General features: G+C 45.4%; 1 protein-coding gene across 4 annotated transcripts in view; it reads right to left on the bottom strand.

Moving 5' to 3' along the window:
• dcaf1 (ddb1 and cul4 associated factor 1) overlaps nucleotides 1-23167 on the bottom strand; it is a 46509-nt gene that overhangs the window by 5217 nt on the left and 18125 nt on the right. For 3 of the 4 annotated variants that reach the window (XM_080763967.1, XM_080763966.1, XM_080763968.1), the window contains 17 exons: nucleotides 19635-19844; nucleotides 17912-18081; nucleotides 17208-17332; nucleotides 16284-16519; nucleotides 14198-14441; nucleotides 13170-13281; nucleotides 12279-12534; nucleotides 11220-11746; nucleotides 10200-10448; nucleotides 8789-8987; nucleotides 7898-7980; nucleotides 7504-7588; nucleotides 5918-6064; nucleotides 2038-2124; nucleotides 1543-1636; nucleotides 1005-1109; nucleotides 541-614 (listed from right to left, as the gene is read on the bottom strand). In XM_080763967.1, coding sequence (XP_080620093.1) covers nucleotides 541-614; nucleotides 1005-1109; nucleotides 1543-1636; nucleotides 2038-2124; nucleotides 5918-6064; nucleotides 7504-7588; nucleotides 7898-7980; nucleotides 8789-8987; nucleotides 10200-10448; nucleotides 11220-11746; nucleotides 12279-12534; nucleotides 13170-13281; nucleotides 14198-14441; nucleotides 16284-16519; nucleotides 17208-17332; nucleotides 17912-18081; nucleotides 19635-19844 — 3003 coding nt within the window. Of the gene's footprint in view, nucleotides 1-540; nucleotides 615-1004; nucleotides 1110-1542; nucleotides 1637-1719; nucleotides 1860-2037; nucleotides 2125-5917; nucleotides 6065-7503; nucleotides 7589-7897; nucleotides 7981-8788; nucleotides 8988-10199; nucleotides 10449-11219; nucleotides 11747-12278; nucleotides 12535-13169; nucleotides 13282-14197; nucleotides 14442-16283; nucleotides 16520-17207; nucleotides 17333-17911; nucleotides 18082-19634; nucleotides 19845-23167 lie in introns of those variants that run through there. The other variant, XM_080763969.1, reaches the window with a different exon arrangement.

The following is a 23167-nucleotide window of genomic DNA, read 5'->3' as shown; positions in this document are numbered from 1 at the left end:
TTGAGACTAGCTGTGACTCTGTCTATGGTGCTGAAGTCATGTTGTAGCATTGAGACTAGCTGTGACTCTGTCCATGGTGCTGAATTAATGTTGTAGCATTGAGACTAGCTGTGACTCTGTCTATGGTGCTGAAGACATGTTGTAGCATTGAGACTAGCTGTGACTCTGTCTATGGTGCTGAAGTCATGTTGTAGCATTGAGACTAGCTGTGACTCTGTCTATGGTGCTGAAGTCATGTTGTAGCATTGAGACTAGCTGTGACTCTGTCCATGGTGCTGAATTAATGTTGTAGCATTGAGACTAGCTGTGACTCTGTCTATGGTGCTGAAGTCATGTTGTAGCATTGAGACTAGCTGTGACTCTGTCCATGGTGCTGAATTAATGTTGTAGCATTGAGACTAGCTGTGACTCTGTCCATGGTGCTGAATTAATGTTGTAGCATTGAGACTAGCTGTGACTCTGTCCATGGTGCTGAATTAATGTTGTAGCATTGAGACTAGCTGTGACTCTGTCCATGGTGCTGAATTAATGTTGCCATACCTCTATGACCGCCAGGTAACAGTCCTTGGTGTCGGTGCACAGGTCAAATATGTTCCTCTTCACGTCGATGGTAGCTGATAGGGTGGAAACAGGGTGAATATTATTATACTGCTGGCCTGCTCGCTTTGCCTAAAAACATAGCAACTAAAAAATACGGGGAAGCAGCTTTTTGCTTCTACGGGCCGTCGGCATGGAACAAACTCCCACTGTACCTTCGACAGGCAGCCTCTGTAGACATTTTTAAAGCACAGCTCAAGACCCACTTCTACAACATTGCTTTTAATTGATCTTTTGTTATTCATGTCCTCACTGTATTGCATTACTGCTTGTTTTTTTTAATGTCGTTGCCTTGCTTTTTTTTTCTTTCTCCATTTTTCTGTAAAGCACTTTGAGCTGCATTTCATGTCATGAAAGGTGCTATACAAATAACGTTTTATTAGTATTATTATAGTATATATATTTACCTATAGGTTTGTAGTCGGTAGCGTTGAAGGTTCTGAACGAGGATCCAAACGGAGATTTCATCTGCATGTCCATCATGTCGTCTTCCTCGTCTGCCTGGAGCATGGCTGGACACACACACACACACACACACACACACACACACACACACACACACACACACACACACACACACACACACACACACACACACACACACACACACACACACACACACACGCGTGTCAGTGAAGCACTGCCAAAAACCTGGAACCCAACCTGGGGTATCTAAACAGAGGCTTGATGGTCCTGGGCTAAGTATTAACCCATTCTGACCTGAGATCAGATTCTAAAAATCTCTTCTACATCCTGACAGTTTTCTGAAAAAGCCATGTTTCTATGTCAGTCGTTCTTCGATTAAAATAAAAAATAGCAGACCTACAAGCTCGTAGCGCGCCACTCGCGCTATGAGCTTGTAGATCTGCTATTTTTCAATAGCTAAAGCACGACATAATGCTATAACACCAAAAGGGGATCTCCCGCTCAGAATGGGTTAATTACCTCCGTAGATGACGGTCCCGTTGTTGTTGAAGACGATCCGGCACTGGTCCAGAGCTGGAACAGTGTGGAGGAGATGGAACGTCCTCAGGTCCCACTGATAGTTAGGTTAAGATAATACTGAACATAATACTATTACTACTACAACAACAATACACACATACTAACACACTGAACCACTAGAACCATGTGGAGGAGATGGAACGTCCTCAGGTCCCACTGATAGTTAGGTTAAGATAATACTGAACATAATACTACTACAATACACACATACTAACACACTGAACCGTGTGGAGGAGATGGAACGTCCTCAGGTCCCACTGGAGCTGAGAGTAAAGATAATACTACTAATACACACTAGATCACCAGAGATAGACCCTGACGAAGACCTTCTGGTCCCTTTGGGACGGAACACCGTACCGTACCGTACCGTACCGTACCGTACCGTACCGTACCGTACCGTACCGTACCGTACCATTAATATTACTGTAAGGATACGATCTCCGTGTTGACGATGACCTCCAGGCCGTTGGGGTGGAACACGCCGCTGATGTTCATGTTGAACTTGTCGAACTTGTGGATGGCCTGAGCGGAGCGCACGTCATACACAGATTAACATGTGACAGTACTCAGTACAGTAGTAGTATCATTGTAGTACAGAGTAGAAGTATCGTAGTATTTACCTGAGCGGAGCGCACGTCATACACAGATTAACATGTGACAGTACTCAGTACAGTAGTAGTATCATTGTAGTACAGAGTAGAAGTATCGTAGTATTTACCTGAGCGGAGCGCACGTCATACACAGATTATCATGTGACAGTACTCAGTACAGTAGTAGTATCATTGTAGTACAGAGTAGAAGTATCGTAGTATTTACCTGAGCGGAGCGCACGTCATACACAGATTAACATGTGACAGTACTCAGTACAGTAGTAGTATCATTGTAGTACAGAGTAGAAGTATCGTAGTATTTACCTGAGCGGAGCGCACGTCATACACAGATTAACATGTGACAGTACTCAGTACAGTAGTAGTATCATTGTAGTACAGAGTAGAAGTATCGTAGTATTTACCTGAGCGGAGCGCACGTCATACACAGATTAACATGTGACAGTACTCAGTACAGTAGTAGTATCATTGTAGTACAGAGTAGAAGTATCATAGTATTTACCTGAGCGGAGCGCACGTCATACACAGATTAACATGTGACAGTACTCAGTACAGTAGTAGTATCATTGTAGTACAGAGTAGAAGTATCGTAGTATTTACCTGAGCGGAGCGCACGTCATACACAGATTAACATGTGACAGTACTCAGTACAGTAGTAGTATCATTGTAGTACAGAGTAGAAGTATCGTAGTATTTACCTGAGCGGAGCGCACGTCATACACAGATTAACATGTGACAGTACTCAGTACAGTAGTAGTATCATTGTAGTACAGAGTAGAAGTATCGTAGTATTTACCTGAGCGGAGCGCACGTCATACACAGATTAACATGTGACAGTACTCAGTACAGTAGTAGTATCATTGTAGTACAGAGTAGAAGTATCGTAGTATTTACCTGAGCGGAGCGCACGTCATACACAGATTAACATGTGACAGTACTCAGTACAGTAGTAGTATCATTGTAGTACAGAGTAGAAGTATCGTAGTATTTACCTGAGCGGAGCGCACGTCATACACAGATTAACATGTGACAGTACTCAGTACAGTAGTAGTATCATTGTAGTACAGAGTAGAAGTATCGTAGTATTTACCTGAGCGGAGCGCACGTCATACACAGATTAACATGTGACAGTACTCAGTACAGTAGTAGTATCATTGTAGTACAGAGTAGAAGTATCGTAGTATTTACCTGAGCGGAGCGCACGTCATACACAGATTAACATGTGACAGTACTCAGTACAGTAGTAGTATCATTGTAGTACAGAGTAGAAGTATCGTAGTATTTACCTGAGCGGAGCGCACGTCATACACAGATTAACATGTGACAGTACTCAGTACAGTAGTAGTATCATTGTAGTACAGAGTAGAAGTATCGTAGTATTTACCTGAGCGGAGCGCACGTCATACACAGATCAACATGTGACAGTACTCAGTACAGTAGTAGTATCATTGTAGTACAGAGTAGAAGTATCGTAGTATTTACCTGAGCGGAGCGCACGTCATACACAGATTAACATGTGACAGTACTCAGTACAGTAGTAGTATCATTGTAGTACAGAGTAGAAGTATCGTAGTATTTACCTGAGCGGAGCGCACGTCATACACAGATTAACATGTGACAGTACTCAGTACAGTAGTAGTATCATTGTAGTACAGAGTAGAAGTATCGTAGTATTTACCTGAGCGGAGCGCACGTCATACACAGATTAACATGTGACAGTACTCAGTACAGTAGTAGTATCATTGTAGTACAGAGTAGAAGTATCGTAGTATTTACCTGAGCGGAGCGCACGTCATACACAGATTAACATGTGACAGTACTCAGTACAGTAGTAGTATCATTGTAGTACAGAGTAGAAGTATCGTAGTATTTACCTGAGCGGAGCGCACGTCATACACAGATTAACATGTGACAGTACTCAGTACAGTAGTAGTATCATTGTAGTACAGAGTAGAAGTATCGTAGTATTTACCTGAGCGGAGCGCACGTCATACACAGATTAACATGTGACAGTACTCAGTACAGTAGTAGTATCATTGTAGTACAGAGTAGAAGTATCGTAGTATTTACCTGAGCGGAGCGCACGTCATACACAGATTAACATGTGACAGTACTCAGTACAGTAGTAGTATCATTGTAGTACAGAGTAGAAGTATCGTAGTATTTACCTGAGCGGAGCGCACGTCATACACAGATTAACATGTGACAGTACTCAGTACAGTAGTAGTATCATTGTAGTACAGAGTAGAAGTATCGTAGTATTTACCTGAGCGGAGCGCACGTCATACACAGATTAACATGTGACAGTACTCAGTACAGTAGTAGTATCATTGTAGTACAGAGTAGAAGTATCGTAGTATTTACCTGAGCGGAGCGCACGTCATACACAGATTAACATGTGACAGTACTCAGTACAGTAGTAGTATCATTGTAGTACAGAGTAGAAGTATCGTAGTATTTACCTGAGCGGAGCGCACGTCATACACAGATTAACATGTGACAGTACTCAGTACAGTAGTAGTATCATTGTAGTACAGAGTAGAAGTATCGTAGTATTTACCTGAGCGGAGCGCACGTCATACACAGATTAACATGTGACAGTACTCAGTACAGTAGTAGTATCATTGTAGTACAGAGTAGAAGTATCGTAGTATTTACCTGAGCGGAGCGCACGTCATACACAGATTAACATGTGACAGTACTCAGTACAGTAGTAGTATCATTGTAGTACAGAGTAGAAGTATCGTAGTATTTACCTGAGCGGAGCGCACGTCATACACAGATTAACATGTGACAGTACTCAGTACAGTAGTAGTATCATTGTAGTACAGAGTAGAAGTATCGTAGTATTTACCTGAGCGGAGCGCACGTCATACACAGATTAACATGTGACAGTACTCAGTACAGTAGTAGTATCATTGTAGTACAGAGTAGAAGTATCGTAGTATTTACCTGAGCGGAGCGCACGTCATACACAGATTAACATGTGACAGTACTTAGTAACGCAGTAGTATCTATAGATAGATAGAATACTTTATTGGCAGTTTAAGAAAATTACATCATTTTAAAAAAACGCCAAATGGACTTAGACACAAAAAATGCCTTTGCTTGTTTCCATTGTGGTCCACTTTGTAACATGAAACTATACACGTACATACTGTACAGACAAAACAACCATGGAACATATAATAAATAATCCTTATATATAAGGCTGGGAGCTATATACATAGGACAAGAGGTACCCTGGGAGAATAGTCCTGAGCATGGGAGATGGGCTATCCAGGGTCAGAATCTAACTATGACCAGAGAGTGTGTAGATGGAGCCATGATTTCAGGTCTTTCCTAGATATTGCAATAGAATGTAGGGATTTCAGGGCTGGAGGGAGTGCATTCCACAGAGTAGTGGCTGCGTAGAAAAAAAGCATTTTTTCCCATGAGTGTCCTGAAAGTCATTGTAGTATAGAGTAGAAGTATCGTAGTATTTACCTGAGCGGAGCGCACGTCATACACAGATCAACATGTGACAGTACTCAGTACAGTAGTAGTATCATTGTAGTACAGAGTAGAAGTATCATAGTTATTTACCTGTGCGGAGCGCACGTCATACACAGATCAACATGTGACAGTACTCAGTACAGTAGTAGTATCATTGTAGTATACAGTAGTAGTATCATTGTAGTACAGAGTAGAAGTATCGTAGTATTTACCTGAGCGGAGCGCACGTCCCACAGCACGCCGTCGTTCAGGACCAGGTCGTCCGTGGGGTTAAAGGTCGCGCAGTTCCTCTTGTAGTTGTTGGCCAGGTCGGGGTTGTTGAGGGTCAGGGTCTTCTTCCCCGAGGTGATGTCATAGATCTGAGAGAATACAGGATGATACAGGTGATGTCATAGATCTGAGAGAATACAGGATGATACAGGTGATGTCATAGATCTGAGAGAATACAGGATGATACAGGTGATGTCATAGATCTGAGAGAATACAGGATGATACAGGTGATGTCATAGATCTGAGAGAATACAGGATGATACAGGTGATGTCATAGATCTGAGAGAATACAGGATGATACAGGTGATGTCATAGATCTGAGAGAATACAGGATGATACAGGTGATGTCATAGATCTGAGAGAATACAGGATGATACAGGTGATGTCATAGATCTGAGAGAATACAGGATGATACAGGTGATGTCATAGATCTGAGAGAATACAGGATGATACAGGTGATGTCATAGATCTGAGAGAATACAGGATGATACAGGTGATGTCATAGATCTGAGAGAATACAGGATGATACAGGTGATGTCATAGATCTGAGAGAATACAGGATGATACAGGTGATGTCATAGATCTGAGAGAATACAGGATGATACAGGTGATGTCATAGATCTGAGAGAATACAGGATGATACAGGTGATGTCATAGATCTGAGAGAATACAGGATGATACAGGTGATGTCATAGATCTGAGAGAATACAGGATGATACAGGTGATGTCATAGATCTGAGAGAATACAGGATGATACAGGTGATGTCATAGATCTGAGAGAATACAGGATGATACAGGTGATGTCATAGATCTGAGAGAATACAGGGAAAAAAACCCATAAGACCAGATCTGCAGGCACGTGCGCACACACACACACACACACACACACACACACACACACACACACACACACACACATCAAAGAGGGCTTCAGCCCCTGCCCTTTTACCCGTCTGTAAAACAACTGCCCCTTTTACCCGTCTGTAAAACAACTGCCCTTTTACCCGTCTGTAAAACAACTGCCCCTTTTACCCGTCTGTAAAACAACTGCCCTTTTACCCGTCTGTAAAACAACTGCCCCTTTTACCCGTCTGTAAAACAACTGTCCTTTTACCCGTCTGTAAAACAACTGCCCCTTTTACCCGTCTGTAAAACAACTGCCCTCTCCAGACAACGAATGCAGCGTTTACTACATGGTTAAAGAAATGCAAAATGCCCTCCTCTCCTCTCCTCTCCTCTCCTCTCCTCTCCTCTCCTCTCCATGCCATGCTGGAAGGAAGGCAGCGTTCAGGAGAATTCCTTTATTCTCCGAAGTCTCCTGAACTCCAACGCAGCATTTTGCGTTGAACTAATTTTGTTTAAAAAAACCCATGTCGTTAAACCTGCATCAGAAACTATAGCACAATACGCACATCACTTGGTGGAGGTGCTGGGTTCAAAAAGGGACATAGGAAAGGAGAAGGGAACGTGCACACTCGTATGCTCACGTGGGCGATGTGCCCCCTGGTGGTCAGTGACTGTAACTCACGTGTGCGATGTGCTCCTTGGTGCCGATGACGCGGTCCTGGGACAGCTTACTGAACTCTACGTAGTGGTTTCCTAGAAAGGAATGCCTGGAAACACATCAACCAACCAATCAATCAAAACTTTATTTGTATAGCACATTTCATACAGCAAAGTGCAACCCAATGTGCGTCACAGAGAAGAGACATTAACCCCTTTTGGGGCAGGAACCCCTTTTGGTGTTTTAAGCATTATGTTTATAATTTAAATCGTGAAAATGTGGCACAAACCTTTGAATATATAATCTTTCAGAGCAAATGTTTTTAACTAAAATCTTTGATCCTGGGGGGTGGGGGTCATTGGAACAACATATTTTCAGATGGGGGTCTGCGGCCAAAATTATCTGGTGTTAAACTTACTTCATAATAAAAACAGATTTCATTCCCCATAACGCTGACAGAGGATAGCTCCACGATGCCGATGTCAACAACAGGGACCCATCCTGACGGAACACAAGAAACAGAGCTAATTAAAACATGGTTCCTAGTGGAACACACTCTAATTAAAACATGGTTCCTAGTGGAACACAAGGTAATTAAAATATGGTTCCTAGTGGAACACAAGGTAATTAAAACATGGTTCCTAGTGGAACACAAGAAACAGAGTTAATTAAAACATGGTTCCTAGTGGAACACAAGGTAATTAAAACATGGTTCCTAGTGGAACACAAGTCAATTAAAACATGGTTCCTAGTGGAACACAAGTCAATTAAAACATGGTTCCTAGTGGAACACAAGGTATCCTCCTGCCTAGTAGATCTATATACGTACCCTAGAAGGCTCCATGTGAGTGATAGCAGAGTGCAGATCTATAGATTATATTCTACGTACCCTAGAAGGCTCCATGTGAGTGATAGCAGAGTGCAGATCTATAGATTATATTCTACGTACCCTAGAAGGCTCCATGTGAGTGATAGCAGAGTGCAGATCTATAGATTATATTCTACGTACCCTAGAAGGCTCCATGTGAGTGATAGCAGAGTGCAGATCTATAGATTATATTCTACGTACCCTATAAGGCTCCATGTGAGTGATAGCAGAGTGCAGATCTATAGATTATATTCTACGTACCCTAGAAGGCTCCATGTGAGTGATAGCAGAGTGCAGATCTATAGATTATATTCTACGTACCCTAGAAGGCTCCATGTGAGTGATAGCAGAGTGCAGATCTATAGATTATATTCTACGTACCCTAGAAGGCTCCATGTGAGTGATAGCAGAGTGCAGATCTATAGATTATATTCTACGTACCCTAGAAGGCTCCATGTGAGTGATAGCAGAGCTGTGACAGCTGTAGCTCGCCTCCTCCTGCCCTGTGAACACGTTGTAGAGTTTCAGTTGTCCCGTACACGTGCCCAACATCAGGAAACGCTCCCGCGCTGAGAACGCACAGCACATGAAACCACTCTCATCCTCCTCAGCCTCGCGGAACACCGAGATGGGACGGAACCTGGAATATATACAATATATGTACAAATATATGAAAATACATGGTTATCACCGAGATGGGATGGAACCTGGAATATATACAATATATGTACAAAGATATGAAAATACATATAAATATGTTTATCACGGTGTAAAAGGAACCTGGGGTAATATTTATGAACATAAATGTTAATGTTCATGTGTGCAAAAGGTCACTAAACTGGTTCCCAAACTGTGTTTTAGAGGGGGGGTCGTGAGTATCCCCATCTCGTTTCCTGCATTTTCTTTTTACATTCTTTTTTAAAAGCACAAAAAATATCAATGATTAATTCCATTAATTAGAAAACAAATGCTTAAGAACGATTATACAACAGGTCGTTTCGAGGAAGCATTATGATTGGTTGAAACAGCCTTCTAGCCGTGGTTCAAACGAGCGCCACTCCACACCTAATCAAAACAAAGAATTCAGCTGCTCTGTTCTCCCAGAGCGCTAGCAAACTGGGTGGCTAGGCTAGCTAGTTTCTTGGGACATTTGTGGTCGTAGTGACTACATCTGTCATCAGCGATTTTCTTAGTTTTAAGGGAAACTGTTGTATAATTGCAATATTACACTCGAGGGTGTGGGTTAACGTGATTATTGCCACTTCAGTGATGCTTGCGGAACTCGACTCCGTCTCGTTCCTGACCGCATCGTGGCAATAATCACGTTAAACCACACCCTCTCGTGTAATATTGCTTAAGTGAAAATAAGTTGATAAAAATCTATGTATTGCAAATTGATCTTGCACTTTTCTTTGATCAAATATGGGTCAAAATGTGTAATTGGTAGGACTCTAAAAGCTGAGCCAACAACTTGGCATGGATTCATGTTCTTAAACACAGCCAAACGCAATCAGACAGACGCTCACCTATCTGTCTGTCTCACCTGCTGAAGATGAGGTGCCTGTCTGTCTGCCTGCCTGTCTCACCTGCTGAAGATGAGGTGCCTGTCTGTCTGCCTGCCTGTCTCACCTGCTGAAGACGAGGTGCCTGTCTGTCTGTCTCACCTGCTGAAGATGAGGTGCCTGTCTGTCTGTCTGTATGTCTGTCTGTCTCACCTGCTGAAGATGAGGAACCTGTCTGCCTGTCTGTCTCACCTGCTGAAGACGAGGTGCCTGTCTGTCTGTCTGCCTGTCTGTCTGTCTCACCTGCTGAAGATGAGGTGCCTGTCTGTCTGTCTGCCTGCCTGTCTCACCTGCTGAAGATGAGGTGCCTGTCGAAGCAGCCTCCGTCCACGCCTCCATATTTGGGGTAGATGACCCTGCGCGTGTGACGTGACGTGACGTTGAGCGGCGCCTGGCGTCTCTGCTTGGGCTCGGGACACTGGTGCGGGGTGAACAGGCTGAACGGAGGACAGGTCGCCACCGGGTTCTTACAGCGGGCGTGCTGCTCGCGCAGGTACTCCGTTATGATGCCGTCGAGCGCCGGGGGGGAGGGGAGGTGTCTGTGGAGAGAGTTAAACTCGGTTATGATCTCTGCGCATAAACCTGCGAATCTGAAGATATCGAAAGTAGTGTTGATTTGAAAGGGAGTATTTTTCACATAGTTGTTGAAAGGAGGCAAATACATTGTCAATATACAGATCCCTGAGATTCGTAATACCAAGTGATGACCATAAAGAGAAGGCACTATCACTCAAAGATGGATGGAATAAAGGGTTTGCTGCATTTCTTTGTAATAATGTTTTACTGATCCTGGGAACTTTTTTAGAGACCAAGCGATCGATTTTATCAAAAAAAGAAAGGGGAAGAAAAATGGTCAGGCGAGAGAATTAATGGTGACACATTTAAGAGATAATAATGGCAATAGAGACGACAAAATCTTCTTGGAAGCGAGTCAGTAAAGTACCAAAATTAATCTTCAAAGCCGTCTGTAATCTGAATACCAAGGTATTTAAAACCATGCAGAGCTATGTTAAATGGAAAATTGCGGGTAATTACGCGCTGCTGCGTTTAATGGGAGTAACTCACTTTTATCCCGGTTCAGCTTATAACCAGAGATAAGGCCAAATGAGGAGAAAATGTCAAGTATCGCCGGAATGGACGTAGATACAGTATGTCGGAAACTGTTATGCGAGGGCTTGATCGAAGTGCAATACTAAAGAGGTACGCCCACTCCACACGGTCAAACGCTTTGGCCGCGTCGAGCAAGACAACCTCCGGACTAGCTGAGGGGGCCGTTCTAATGTTTTAATCTGTATTCATTTATTTCTTACCTGTCCAGCTGTTTCTTGACCGCCGGACTCTGGCTGAACGCCCCGTGGTCAGACTTCTGTCGCAGAACGCGCGGCTTCTTGCAGCCGACGGAGGCCCCGCCTCCAGGGGCGGGGCACAGCGGAGGCTGGCGCTCCCGGGTGAACACGATGCGATGCCCGGGAGGCGGGCCGTTGGGACAGGGGGGCGGGCCGTTTGGACAGGGGGGCGGGCCGTTGGGGCAGAGGGGCGGGCCGTTGGGGCAGAGGGGCGGGCCGTTGGGGCAGAGGGGCGGGCCGTTGGGGCAGAGGGGCGGGCCGTTGGGACAGAGGGGCGGGCCGTTGGGACAGAGGGGCGTGGCGTTGGGGCAGAGGGGCGTGGCATTGGGGCAGAGGGGCGGGCCGTTTGGACAGGGGGGCGGGCCGTTGGGGCAGAGGGGCGGGCCGTTTGGACAGGGGGGCGTGGCCAAGGTGCTGGCGCTGCCAGCCGGTGGGGAGGATGTCGTCGACGAGGGGGGGAGGAGGGGCTGCGACGTCGAGGGGCGGGGCATCTGAGAATAACAGGAAGTATTAAATGGAGTCAGAGTGAAGTCACAGAGAATTGAATGAAGATGGAATGCCATGATTTTTGTATTTTTTTCCCAGTTGACGCCACGTCACAATATCATCCCCTCCCCTAACCCCTCCCCTTTTTATCATACAACAACAGCTGTGGGTGTGGCTTCAGTTCAGGATCACCCAGCAGGCAAACCAGGCATACTTAACCCATTTTAACTCTGAAAACATATATATATTCAAAGATTTGCGCCAAATTTTTACGTCTGTGGACGTCTTGGGCACATATTGTGTTAACCCATTCTGACCTGAGACCAGATTCTAAAAATGTCCATTTGAAAATGACTGTTTATATGTCAGTCGTTCTTCGATTTTTCAAAAATAGCAGCCCTACAAGCTCGTAGCGCCCCACTCGGTGGCGCGCTACGAGCTTGTAGATCTGCTATTTTTCAATAGCTAAATTATAACATAATGTTTAAAACCCCAAAATGGGTTTTAATAGATAATATAGAAGATAAAACATCGTACGTTGTGTCCGGGGAGGAGGAGGAGCGACGTGGCGTTGGCATTCAGCCTCGCCCGCTCCACGCCATTGGCCAGCCGCATGGGGGCGAGGAGGCGGGGCGGCAGCAGGGCCACGCCCCCCACGGAGGAGGAGGAGGGGAGGGGGGGAGGGGCGGCGGGCAGGGGGAAGGGGGGGTGGGAGAGGTGCACCATGGGTAACTCCGCCTCCTTGGTGAGCGCGGTGGCGGTGGTGTGAAGGCCTTTGGTCAGCAGGTGGTTCCTGATTGGACGATATGGATGGACCAATGAGAACGGTGCATTTATCCAAGCGGTGTCGTATAGACTTTAGTTTCAGTCATAGTGAGTCTCTGGAAACGTTTTAATTTTAGTCACATTTGTGACTAAAATCACAACAATGTTTTAGTGTTAGAAATATAGCAGATCTACAAGCTCACAACACGTCGCAGAGCGACACGTTGTGAGCTTGCAGATGTGCTATTTTCAGCATGCAACCATGTGTAACATGACTCCTACTCTCTTTGTGTGTGAGTGAGTGAGTGAGTGTGTGTGAGTGTGTGTGGGGGTGTGTCTGTCTGGAGAAGGCGTTGTTTCATTTATCCCTAGGTGGCTTAAAAAAAAAAAAAAAAAAAACATCCTGTCTAGTAGTGTCAAGTAATAGTATGTCAACAATGTGCTATATATTTTTTTTTTCTCTTCTTTTCCCTCTGTGTGTTAAGCATGTGCAGCAGCTATATCTGGTTGGACCATATGATGTATAACCTAATTCTGATCAGTATTTGGGTCTATTGTTTTACGCCTCTTGTGCAGATCCAAATAAAATAATTCAAATGTGTGTGTCTGTGTGTGTGTGTGTGTGTGTGCGTGTGCGTGTGTGCGTGTGCGTGTGTGTGTTACCTGATGAGAAGGAGCAGCTCTTTCTCAGGGAAGGAGATCCTGGACTGAGCAACGACGTTAGCTCTCTGGAGCCACGCTAAGGACACGTCTGTACCGATGAGGAGGGGTTTACCTGGAGATATACATAAATATATACATAAATATATCATTTATACACAACGTTAGCTCTCTGGAGCCACGCTAAGGACACGTCTGTACCGATGAGGAGGGGTTTACCTGGAGATATTTACCTGGAGATATATAGTAGAGGGCGTCAGTCCCCAGGTTCATGTATTTGTTTAGTTGCATTGAAATCGCCATAGGAGGATTTTTTGATTGCTTCATATAAGAACTGTGTTTGAAAAATAAACATGTCACCCCGGCCGCTTCACTCATATGGATATGAAGAATCAACTGACTGAGAGAAAACGCTAATGTTACTGCTGCTGAATTAGTTAGATTTTCGCTAGAAGCAGACTGTATCATATATGAGTGACTGACTGTTGCAAACGATACAGAGACACCTCCCTGACAATAACGCAGAGACAGCTTGTTTATTTTTGGACCACAACGCTTATAGTAGACGATATTAAGATCACCCCATGTTATTCTCCATAGAGAAATTACTTCCGCGAACCAGGGGAATCGAAGGGATGAGCGAGTTACGTCAGGACTTCGGTGCTCTATTGTATTGTGATCCAGTGTTGTGTGACTTTAAGAGTTCAGGCGGTTGCCTGTAAGGAGATGACGTAACCTACCGCACTTCCTATTTCACATTGGCTTTGAAAGCGCAATTGTAACGTGTAAAACATACGTCAGAGCAGAGCAGTGATTTCCTCATTCTCTGTTGTACAGAATAAATCTACTCGCTGCTGAGATCCTGGTCTATGGTGCTTCATATAACACAACGCAAGATCACGTCTGTTACATATACATAAATATATAATTTATACACAACGTTAGCTCTCAGGAGCCACGCTAAGGACACGTCTGTACCTGGAGATTAAATATATACATAAATATATCATTTATACACAACGTTAGCTTACCAGAGATCCTCTCGATGAGCTCGGCGGCGAACTTGCAGAACTTGACGTGCTGACTGCGTTTGTCCTGAAGGACGGGTTCCTTCATGAGCTGCTGGATGTGACCGCTGGAGAACAGAGGCAGCTTGGAGATGATCTGACGCACCGAGCTGGACCGGCACAGACCCACCAGGGCCTTGCAGGCCATGGCCCGGATCTGGTCCGCATCGGTGATGGGCATCTTCACCATGAGGAGGGACAGGAGAACCTGGAGAGACAGAGAGAGAGGGTCATCTTCAGACTGTGGTTGTACCGGTCAGTACAACAGTATCAGACTGTGGTTGTACCGGTCAGTACAACAGTATCAGACTGTGGTTGTACCGGTCAGTACAACAGTATCAGACTGTGGTTGTACCGGTCAGTACAACAGTATCAGACTGTGGTTGTACCGGTCAGTAAAACAGTATCAGACTGTGGTTGTACCAGTCAGTACAACAGTATCAGACTGTGGTTGTACCGGTCAGTACAACAGTATCAGACTATGGTTGTACCGGTCAGTACAACAGTATCAGACTGTGGTTGTACCGGTCAGTACAACAGTATCAGACTGTGGTTGTACCGGTCAGTAAAACAGTATCAGACTGTGGTTGTACCGGTCAGTACAACAGTATCAGACTGTGGTTGTACCGGTCAGTACAACAGTATCAGACTGTGGTTGTACCGGTCAGTACAACAGTATCAGACTGTGGTTGTACCGGTCAGTACAACAGTATCAGACTGTGGTTGTACTGGTCAGTACAACAGTATCAGACTGTGGTTGTACTGGTCAGTACAACAGTATCAGACTGTGGTTGTACCGGTCAGTACAACAGTATCAGACTGTGGTTGTACCGGTCAGTACAACAGTATCAGACTGTGGTTGTACTGGTCAGTACAACAGTATCAGACTGTGGTTTTACTGGTCAGTACAACAGTATCAGACTGTGGGTGTACCGGTCAGTACAACAGTATCAGACTGTGGTTGTACTGGTCAGTACAACAGTATCAGACTGTGGTTGTACTGGTCAGTACAACAGTATCAGACTGTGGTTGTACTGGTCAGCTCAACAGGTTTTAATGTGTGTGTCTGTGTCTCCATGTGCGTTGCTGAAAATGAGCACTTGTGCTCAGCTACTGCCCTGCAGGGTAAATAAAGGATAACAAACTAAACAGGAGAACCTAGACAGAGAGACACAGAGGGAGGGATGGATGAATGGTAAATGGTGCATTCATATAGCGCCTTTATCCAAGGCGCTATACATAGATTAGTGCATTACATTCACCCATTCACACACACATTCATACACCGATTGCGGTGGAAGCCATGCAAGGCACCAACCAGCACATCGGGAGAAATTTGGGGTTCAGTGTCTTGCTTAAAGGGACAGGACACTTCACCCTTTTTTCAAAAATGTTAATGACGTTTAGAAGCTTTAGATCACTTTCCTGGGGGTATTTATGTGTGTAATATGTGGTTTTAGATATTTTAGATTGTAGCAGTGAGCCTGTTGTCTCTGATGTCATGGACACTGGGCTCACTAGCTTCCTGGACTCAGGGCTTAAAGCCAAAAAACAATCCCAATGTGTTTTTTGCAAATCTGCACTGATCTCATTAAATGACCCTGATGAGATCCTCAGGACTGAAATCAGTCCCCAGGACTGAGAACTTTAAGCCCTGTGGACTACAATTCTCATAATTCTTTGGTGCACTGCTCCTCCTTGTGGATAGGGGGAGAGCTGTCTTACTGAGACAACATGTAGTCCAGGAAGGAAGTGAGCCCAGTGTCCATGACATCAGAGACAACAGGCTCACTGCTACAATCTAAAATATCTAAAACCACATATGACACACATAAAGACCCCCAGGAAAGTGTTCTAAAGCTTCTAAACGTCATTAACATATCTTTTTTTGCAAAAAGGGTGAAGTGTCCCTTTAAGGACACTTCGACATGTAGACAGGAGGAGCCGGGATTCGAACCACCGACCCATGGATCATTGCTCTACCTCTTGAGCCACAGTCGCCCCTGAATGAATGAATGACTGAATGAATGAACTAACTAACGGCACCCACCTTGATCCCGTTGTTGGACTGCACCACGTTCCACATCTTGGTGAGAACGCTCTCGGTGTTCTTGCTGTGCTGGGGCAGGCGGCGGCGGGCCGAGCCGCCCAGGAACTTCCCCATGCTGGAGAGGCGCTTGTCCGGAGCGCACACGCAGTTACTGACCACCTGCAGCGCCGACTTCTGGATCTCGGCGTCGTTCACAAACACCTCGCCCTCCGCCACCACCAGCACTATGGACATACCTGAGAGATATCCATATTATTAACCCATTCTGACCTGAGATCAGATTCATACGAGGTTTCCACTGGACACACACTGGTCTGATGAACCCATTCTGACCTGAGATCAGATTCTAAAAATGTCAAGTCGTTCTTCGATTTTTCAAAAATAGCAGACCTACAAGCTCGTAGCGCGCCACTCGGTGGCGCGCTACGAGCTTGTAGATCTGCTATTTTTCAATAGCTAAAGCATAACATGATGCTAACACCAAAACGGGTTCCCGTTCAGAATGGGTTAACAAACACTAAATTGTTATTATTATTAACCGATTCCGTACATACGACGTTGCCACACGTCATAGGGGTCCCAATCGACGCGTCCTCAGACGTCCTAGCGCGTCCTCAATGATACCGGGCGAGATAAGAATGTCCTGCCTTTCGGCTACCGTATGCTACGCTCTGCACCAAAAGTAGCTTACCGTTGACTTTAGCTGCTCCTCGTCCGTCTCTCCCGCAAAATATGAACGCTTTTTGGATCATATATCGTATAAATTAAAACGATCGCAATGTAAGCTTGGCCGCTTTTACTCTTTTGGCACCCCAGAGCTCCTACTTTGAAGAACTTCCGGCACCGATAGTGTCTTAATGAACACCTCGCCCTCGCCCGCCACGACCAAGACTATGAACAACGGAACAACAACAACGTACGTACCGACGGTAGAGATGGTGGATCCTCCCTCGTCCAGGACGGCCACAGCTTCAGCCAACAGCAGCTGAGTCTTAGGAACCACGGTCAGGATGCTGAGGATGTCCAGAGCGTAGCGCACCGTGTCGCTCCTAAAGAGAGACAGAATATAATATATAATATATAATATATAATATATAATATATAATATACATGCTGAGGATGTCTAGAGCGTAACGCACTGTATCGCTGCTAAAGAGAGACAGAATATAATATATAATATACATATACATATTGTCATATGTCTATATTATATGATGTCTATATATTTGTATATGTTAATGTATATATAGAATATATACATTTCTTCTTTCGTGACAAATCATGACAACACACACAATATTTTGGACCAAACAAATAATTACAAAGAAGAAAAACAACAAAGAAAGTGTTGTAACCTGCCGTTTTCTTTCTACTTTCTAATTCTTTGTTTGGCCCGAAATATTGTGTGTGTCGTCATGATTTGTCACGACAAGAGTTGGCTTCGTACGACGCTTAAAAAGGTCTTTAAATAAATTAAATAAGAACTGCCTATGGGGAAATGCATTGCGTTTTCATTTCCTGGGCCGTTCGTTGTTCTGAAAGGGGGGAGGGACTGCGCCGCTCTATTGGATTCCCCTGAAATAAAGGTTTCAACCGATCCATCCATCCATCCATCCATGTGTCCTTACCTTCCGTAGTATGTCCTCCAGTCACAGGCGATGGAGATGAGCTGCAGCAGAAGCTGAACACAGGACAGCCTGTAGAAGACCTCGGCCGGCTCCCAGTACAGCAGCAGAGGGCCGTACTCCACCAAGAACTCCATCATCTCCACCACCTGCTCGTGGCTGTAGTTCACCGCCTGGTGGACGGAACGAGGCATGACACGTTGGACAGTCGCTCCAGCCAAGCATGGTGGAAGAAAGCTGCCAGGACTGCTTCACAATAACCCATTCTGACCTGAGATCAGCCAGCATGGTGGAAGCTGCCACCAGGACTGCTTCACACTATAACCCATTCTGACCTGAGATCAGCCAGCATGGTGGAAGCATAGACCTGGACCAGATGTGGACCAGACCCCTCCACGGAGCCCACCTGCCTATTCTCTGTCTTCTCTCTCTGTCTATCTCTCTCTCTCTCCCTCTATCCCCCCCCCCCCCGACACGGTCGAGGCAGATGGCCGCCCACCCTAGAGTCGGGTTCTGCCTGACGTTCCTTCCTAAAGGGGAGTTTTTCGTTACCATTGTCGCAATGTTGCTTGCTCTGGGTGGATCTTTGTTGGTTGTAAAGTGTCTTGAGACAACTTGTTGTGATTTGACACTATAATAAAATTGAATTGAATTGAATTGACTGTAAAAAATATGGACAAAGCGTTCCGCGGGTCTAACATGAACGTAAAATGAAGCCTGTCTCTATGTGTCAGTCCTTGCCATGGAGGCAGCCATCTTTCTAGATCCGGGCCCAGGCCCAGCTGGCCCATTGGCTGGCCCAGACAACGAGGCGGGACTTCCCCCCTTCTTCTTCGTTGGTTTTTATTTTGACTCGAGTGGGTGGGGGATCCCGTTCATAGACTGTAACGGTAGCCACGCCCCTCAGAACATGCGCGACTTTATGGTAATTTATTTTATACATGGGACCATAATTTTCCAAAAAGAATATTATGACATTAGAAATGAGACTTTAAACTAGTGACTGGAAGCAAAAAGTATTCATGACCATGTTTATTAAGGTAATACAGTCTAGGTGAAGTTAGGCCCAAATACATGGACTTCTATGGGGCTATGCGTTTTTCTGGGTCCAGTGATAGCGCCACAACAGGCCATTATATGAACTTTCATTTCCTTAGTGGCTTCACAAAATATCTGTCTGACTGCCCCCCTGGGTGGAAGCTGCCACCAGCACTGCTTCACACTATAACCCATTCTGACCTGAGATCAGATTCTAAGCCAGCATGGTGAAAGCTTGCCAGGACTGCTTCACACAATAACCCATTCTGACCTGAGATCAGATTCTAAAAAATGTCTGTTTGAAAATGACAAGTTTTCTGAAAAAGCTATGTTTCTATAGTCAGTCGTTCTTTGATTTTTTTCAAAAATAGCAGACCTACAAGCTCGTAGCGCGCCACTCGGTGGCGCGCTACGAGCTTGTAGATCTGCTATTTTTAAATAGCTAAAGCGTGACATAATGTTAACACCAAAAGTCGTTCCCGCCAAAAATGGGATAATTATGCTAAGGACGTGTGTATAGGTGTCTTTAGAATCTAAAGCACAGGGTTTTACCTTGTAATACATGGGGTATATTTTTACCTTGTAATACATGGGGTATATTTTTACCTTGTAATAAGGCTGTGAGTACATGGGGTATATTTTCGTACCTTGTAATAGGGCTGTGAGGACATGGGGTGTATTTTCGTACCTTGTAATAGGGCTGTGAGTGGATGGGCGCTCCGCCCTCCGTGCGCTGCAGAGACTGCTTCACCTGCTCCACCTTGATGGCCAGGTGAGCCTCGAAGTAACGACGCAGAGCCATGCAGGTGTGCTTGGCCGTCTGGCGGCTGGAGAAGATCTCGTCATCACTGAGCAGGGTGCCCTGGTCCTCTGGGTTGAGGATCTCTAAAGTACTGATCTACACACACATCAGGACATCATCACTGAGCAGGGTGCCCTGGTCCTCTGGGTTGAGGATCTCTAAAGTACTGATCTACACACACATCAGGACATCATCACTGAGCAGGGTGCCCTGGTCCTCTGGGTTGAGGATCTCTAAAGTACTGATCTACACACACATCAGGACATCATCACTGAGCAGGGTGCCCTGGTCCTCTGGGTTGAGGATCTCTAAAGTACTGATCTACACACACATCAGGACATCATCACTGAGCAGGGTGCCCTGGTCCTCTGGGTTGAGGATCTCTAAAGTACTGATCTACACACACATCAGGACATCATCACTGAGCAGGGTGCCCTGGTCCTCTGGGTTGAGGATCTCTAAAGTACTGATCTACACACACATCAGGACATCATCACTGAGCAGGGTGCCCTGATCCTCTGGGTTGAGGATCTCTAAAGTACTGATCTACACACACATCAGGACATCATCACTGAGCAGGGTGCCCTGGTCCTCTGGGTTGAGGATCTCTAAAGTACTGATCTACACACACATCAGGACATCATCACTGAGCAGGGTGCCCTGGTCCTCTGGGTTGAGGATCTCTAAAGTACTGATCTACACACACATCAGGACATCATCACTGAGCAGGGTGCCCTGGTCCTCTGGGTTGAGGATCTCTAAAGTACTGATCTACACACACATCAGGACATCATCACTGAGCAGGGTGCCCTGGTCCTCTGGGTTGAGGATCTCTAAAGTACTGATCTACACACACATCAGGACATCATCACTGAGCAGGGTGCCCTGGTCCTCTGGGTTGAGGATCTCTAAAGTACTGATCTACACACACATCAGGACATCATCACTGAGCAGGGAGCCCTGGTCCTCTGGGTTGAGGATCTCTAAAGTACTGATCTGCACACACATCAGGACATCATCACTGAGCAGGGTGCCCTGGTCCTCTGGGTTGAGGATCTCTAAAGTACTGATCTACACACACATCAGGACATCATCACTGAGCAGGGTGCCCTGATCCTCTGGGTTGAGGATCTCTAAAGTACTGATCTACACACACATCAGGACATCATCACTGAGCAGGGTGCCCTGGTCCTCTGGGTTGAGGATCTCTAAAGTACTGATCTACACACACATCAGGACATCATCACTGAGCAGGGTGCCCTGGTCCTCTGGGTTGAGGATCTCTAAAGTACTGATCTACACACACATCAGGACATCATCACTGAGCAGGGTGCCCTGGTCCTCTGGGTTGAGGATCTCTAAAGTACTGATCTACACACACATCAGGACATCATCACTGAGCAGGGTGCCCTGGTCCTCTGGGTTGAGGATCTCTAAAGTACTGATCTACACACACATCAGGACATCATCACTGAGCAGGGTGCCCTGGTCCTCTGGGTTGAGGATCTCTAAAGTACTGATCTACACACACATCAGGACATCATCACTGAGCAGGGTGCCCTGATCCTCTGGGTTGAGGATCTCTAAAGTACTGATCTACACACACATCAGGACATCATCACTGAGCAGGGTGCCCTGGTCCTCTGGGTTGAGGATCTCTAAAGTACTGATCTACACACACATCAGGACATCATCACTGAGCAGGGTGCCCTGGTCCTCTGGGTTGAGGATCTCTAAAGTACTGATCTACACACACATCAGGACATCATCACTGAGCAGGGTGCCCTGGTCCTCTGGGTTGAGGATCTCTAAAGTACTGATCTACACACACATCAGGACATCATCACTGAGCAGGGTGCCCTGGTCCTCTGGGTTGAGGATCTCTAAAGTACTGATCTACACACACATCAGAGCATCATCACTGAGCAGGGTGCCCTGGTCCTCGGGGTTGAGGATCTCTAAAGTACTGATCTACACACACATCAGGACATCATCACTGAGCAGGGTGCCCTGGTCCTCTGGGTTGAGGATCTCTAAAGTACTGATCTACACACACATCAGGACATCATCACTGAGCAGGGTGCCCTGGTCCTCTGGGTTGAGGATCTCTAAAGTACTGATCTACACACACATCAGAGCATCATGTACTGATCTGCAAAACATCAGAGCATAATGTGCCTGGGGGGTATTTAGGACCCAGCGATTTATAGCAGCGGAGCACACTTAGCGACGGACCGGATGTGGCTGAAGTAGCTAGATGTAGCTAGATGTAGCCTAAACACCCCCGAGGCGATCGACAACAGCAGGAGGTATGATTAATTCTAACGCCGTCTAACACATAATCTTTGATTAGAATTGGACGGAATGATTTAGATCAAGAGTTATTCACGATTTTCACCCTCATCCGCTAAAATGGGGGGGGACATTTTGGATGACGTCCCAACCGGAAATTACATTGAATGTTGCCCTGTGGAGCGATGCGATCAATAAAGTTAAATGACATTGAATGTTGCCCTGTGGAGCGATGCGATCGATAAAGTTAAATGGCATTGAATGTTGCCCTGTGGAGCGATGCGATCAATAAAGTTAAATGACATTGAATGTTGCCCTGTGGAGCGATGCGATCGATAAAGTTAAATGGCATTGAATGTTGCCCTGTGGAGCGATGCGATCAATAAAGTTAAATGACATTGAATGTTGCCCTGTGGAGCGATGCGATCAATAAAGTTAAATGGCATTGAATGTTGCCCTGTGGAGCGATGCGATCAATAAAGTTAAATGGCATTGAATGTTGCCCTGTGGAGCGATGCGATCAATAAAGTTAAATGACATTGAATGTTGCCCTGTGGAGCGATGCGATCGATAAAGTTAAATGACATTGAATGTTGCCCTGTGGAGCGATGCGATCAATAAAGTTCCGTCCTTTTATTAAAGGAGAATTCCATACTAAAAGGCTTTCTTCCCTTCGTTACGTCCCCACCAAAGAGGTCCAGGTGTTATTTTGTGCAAAAGCTCCTTATTGGCTATTTCCCCTACCATAAGCCTTAAATGAATTGCATTGAATGGAATGGGAATTTAATGGGGCTATGGGGTGTTGTGCTAATTCACTTATTTCCATCGCTGAAAATTATATGTTTTTTGTATATATCCTCTCTTCATAATGTAAATAACATCCCAAGCGGCACAGTTTACTACTTATTTCGATGGAAATAAGCAAATTAGCACAACACCCCATAGCCCCATTCAATTAATTGAGCGCTTATGGTAGGGGACATAGCCAATAAGGAGCTTTTGCACAAAAAAACACCTGGACCTCTTTGGTGGGGACGTAACGACTACAAAGAAAGGTAAGAAAGCATTCTAGCATGGAATTCTCCTTTAATCTCCGACCTGAGCGCTGGGCATTACTATTTGATAGG

This window comes from Protomyctophum bolini (genome assembly GCF_963924005.1).
Source record: "Protomyctophum bolini genome assembly, chromosome: 5".
NCBI classification, from domain to species: domain Eukaryota; kingdom Metazoa; phylum Chordata; class Actinopteri; order Myctophiformes; family Myctophidae; genus Protomyctophum; species Protomyctophum bolini.
This window is presented reverse-complemented; position numbering and strand designations above follow the sequence as displayed.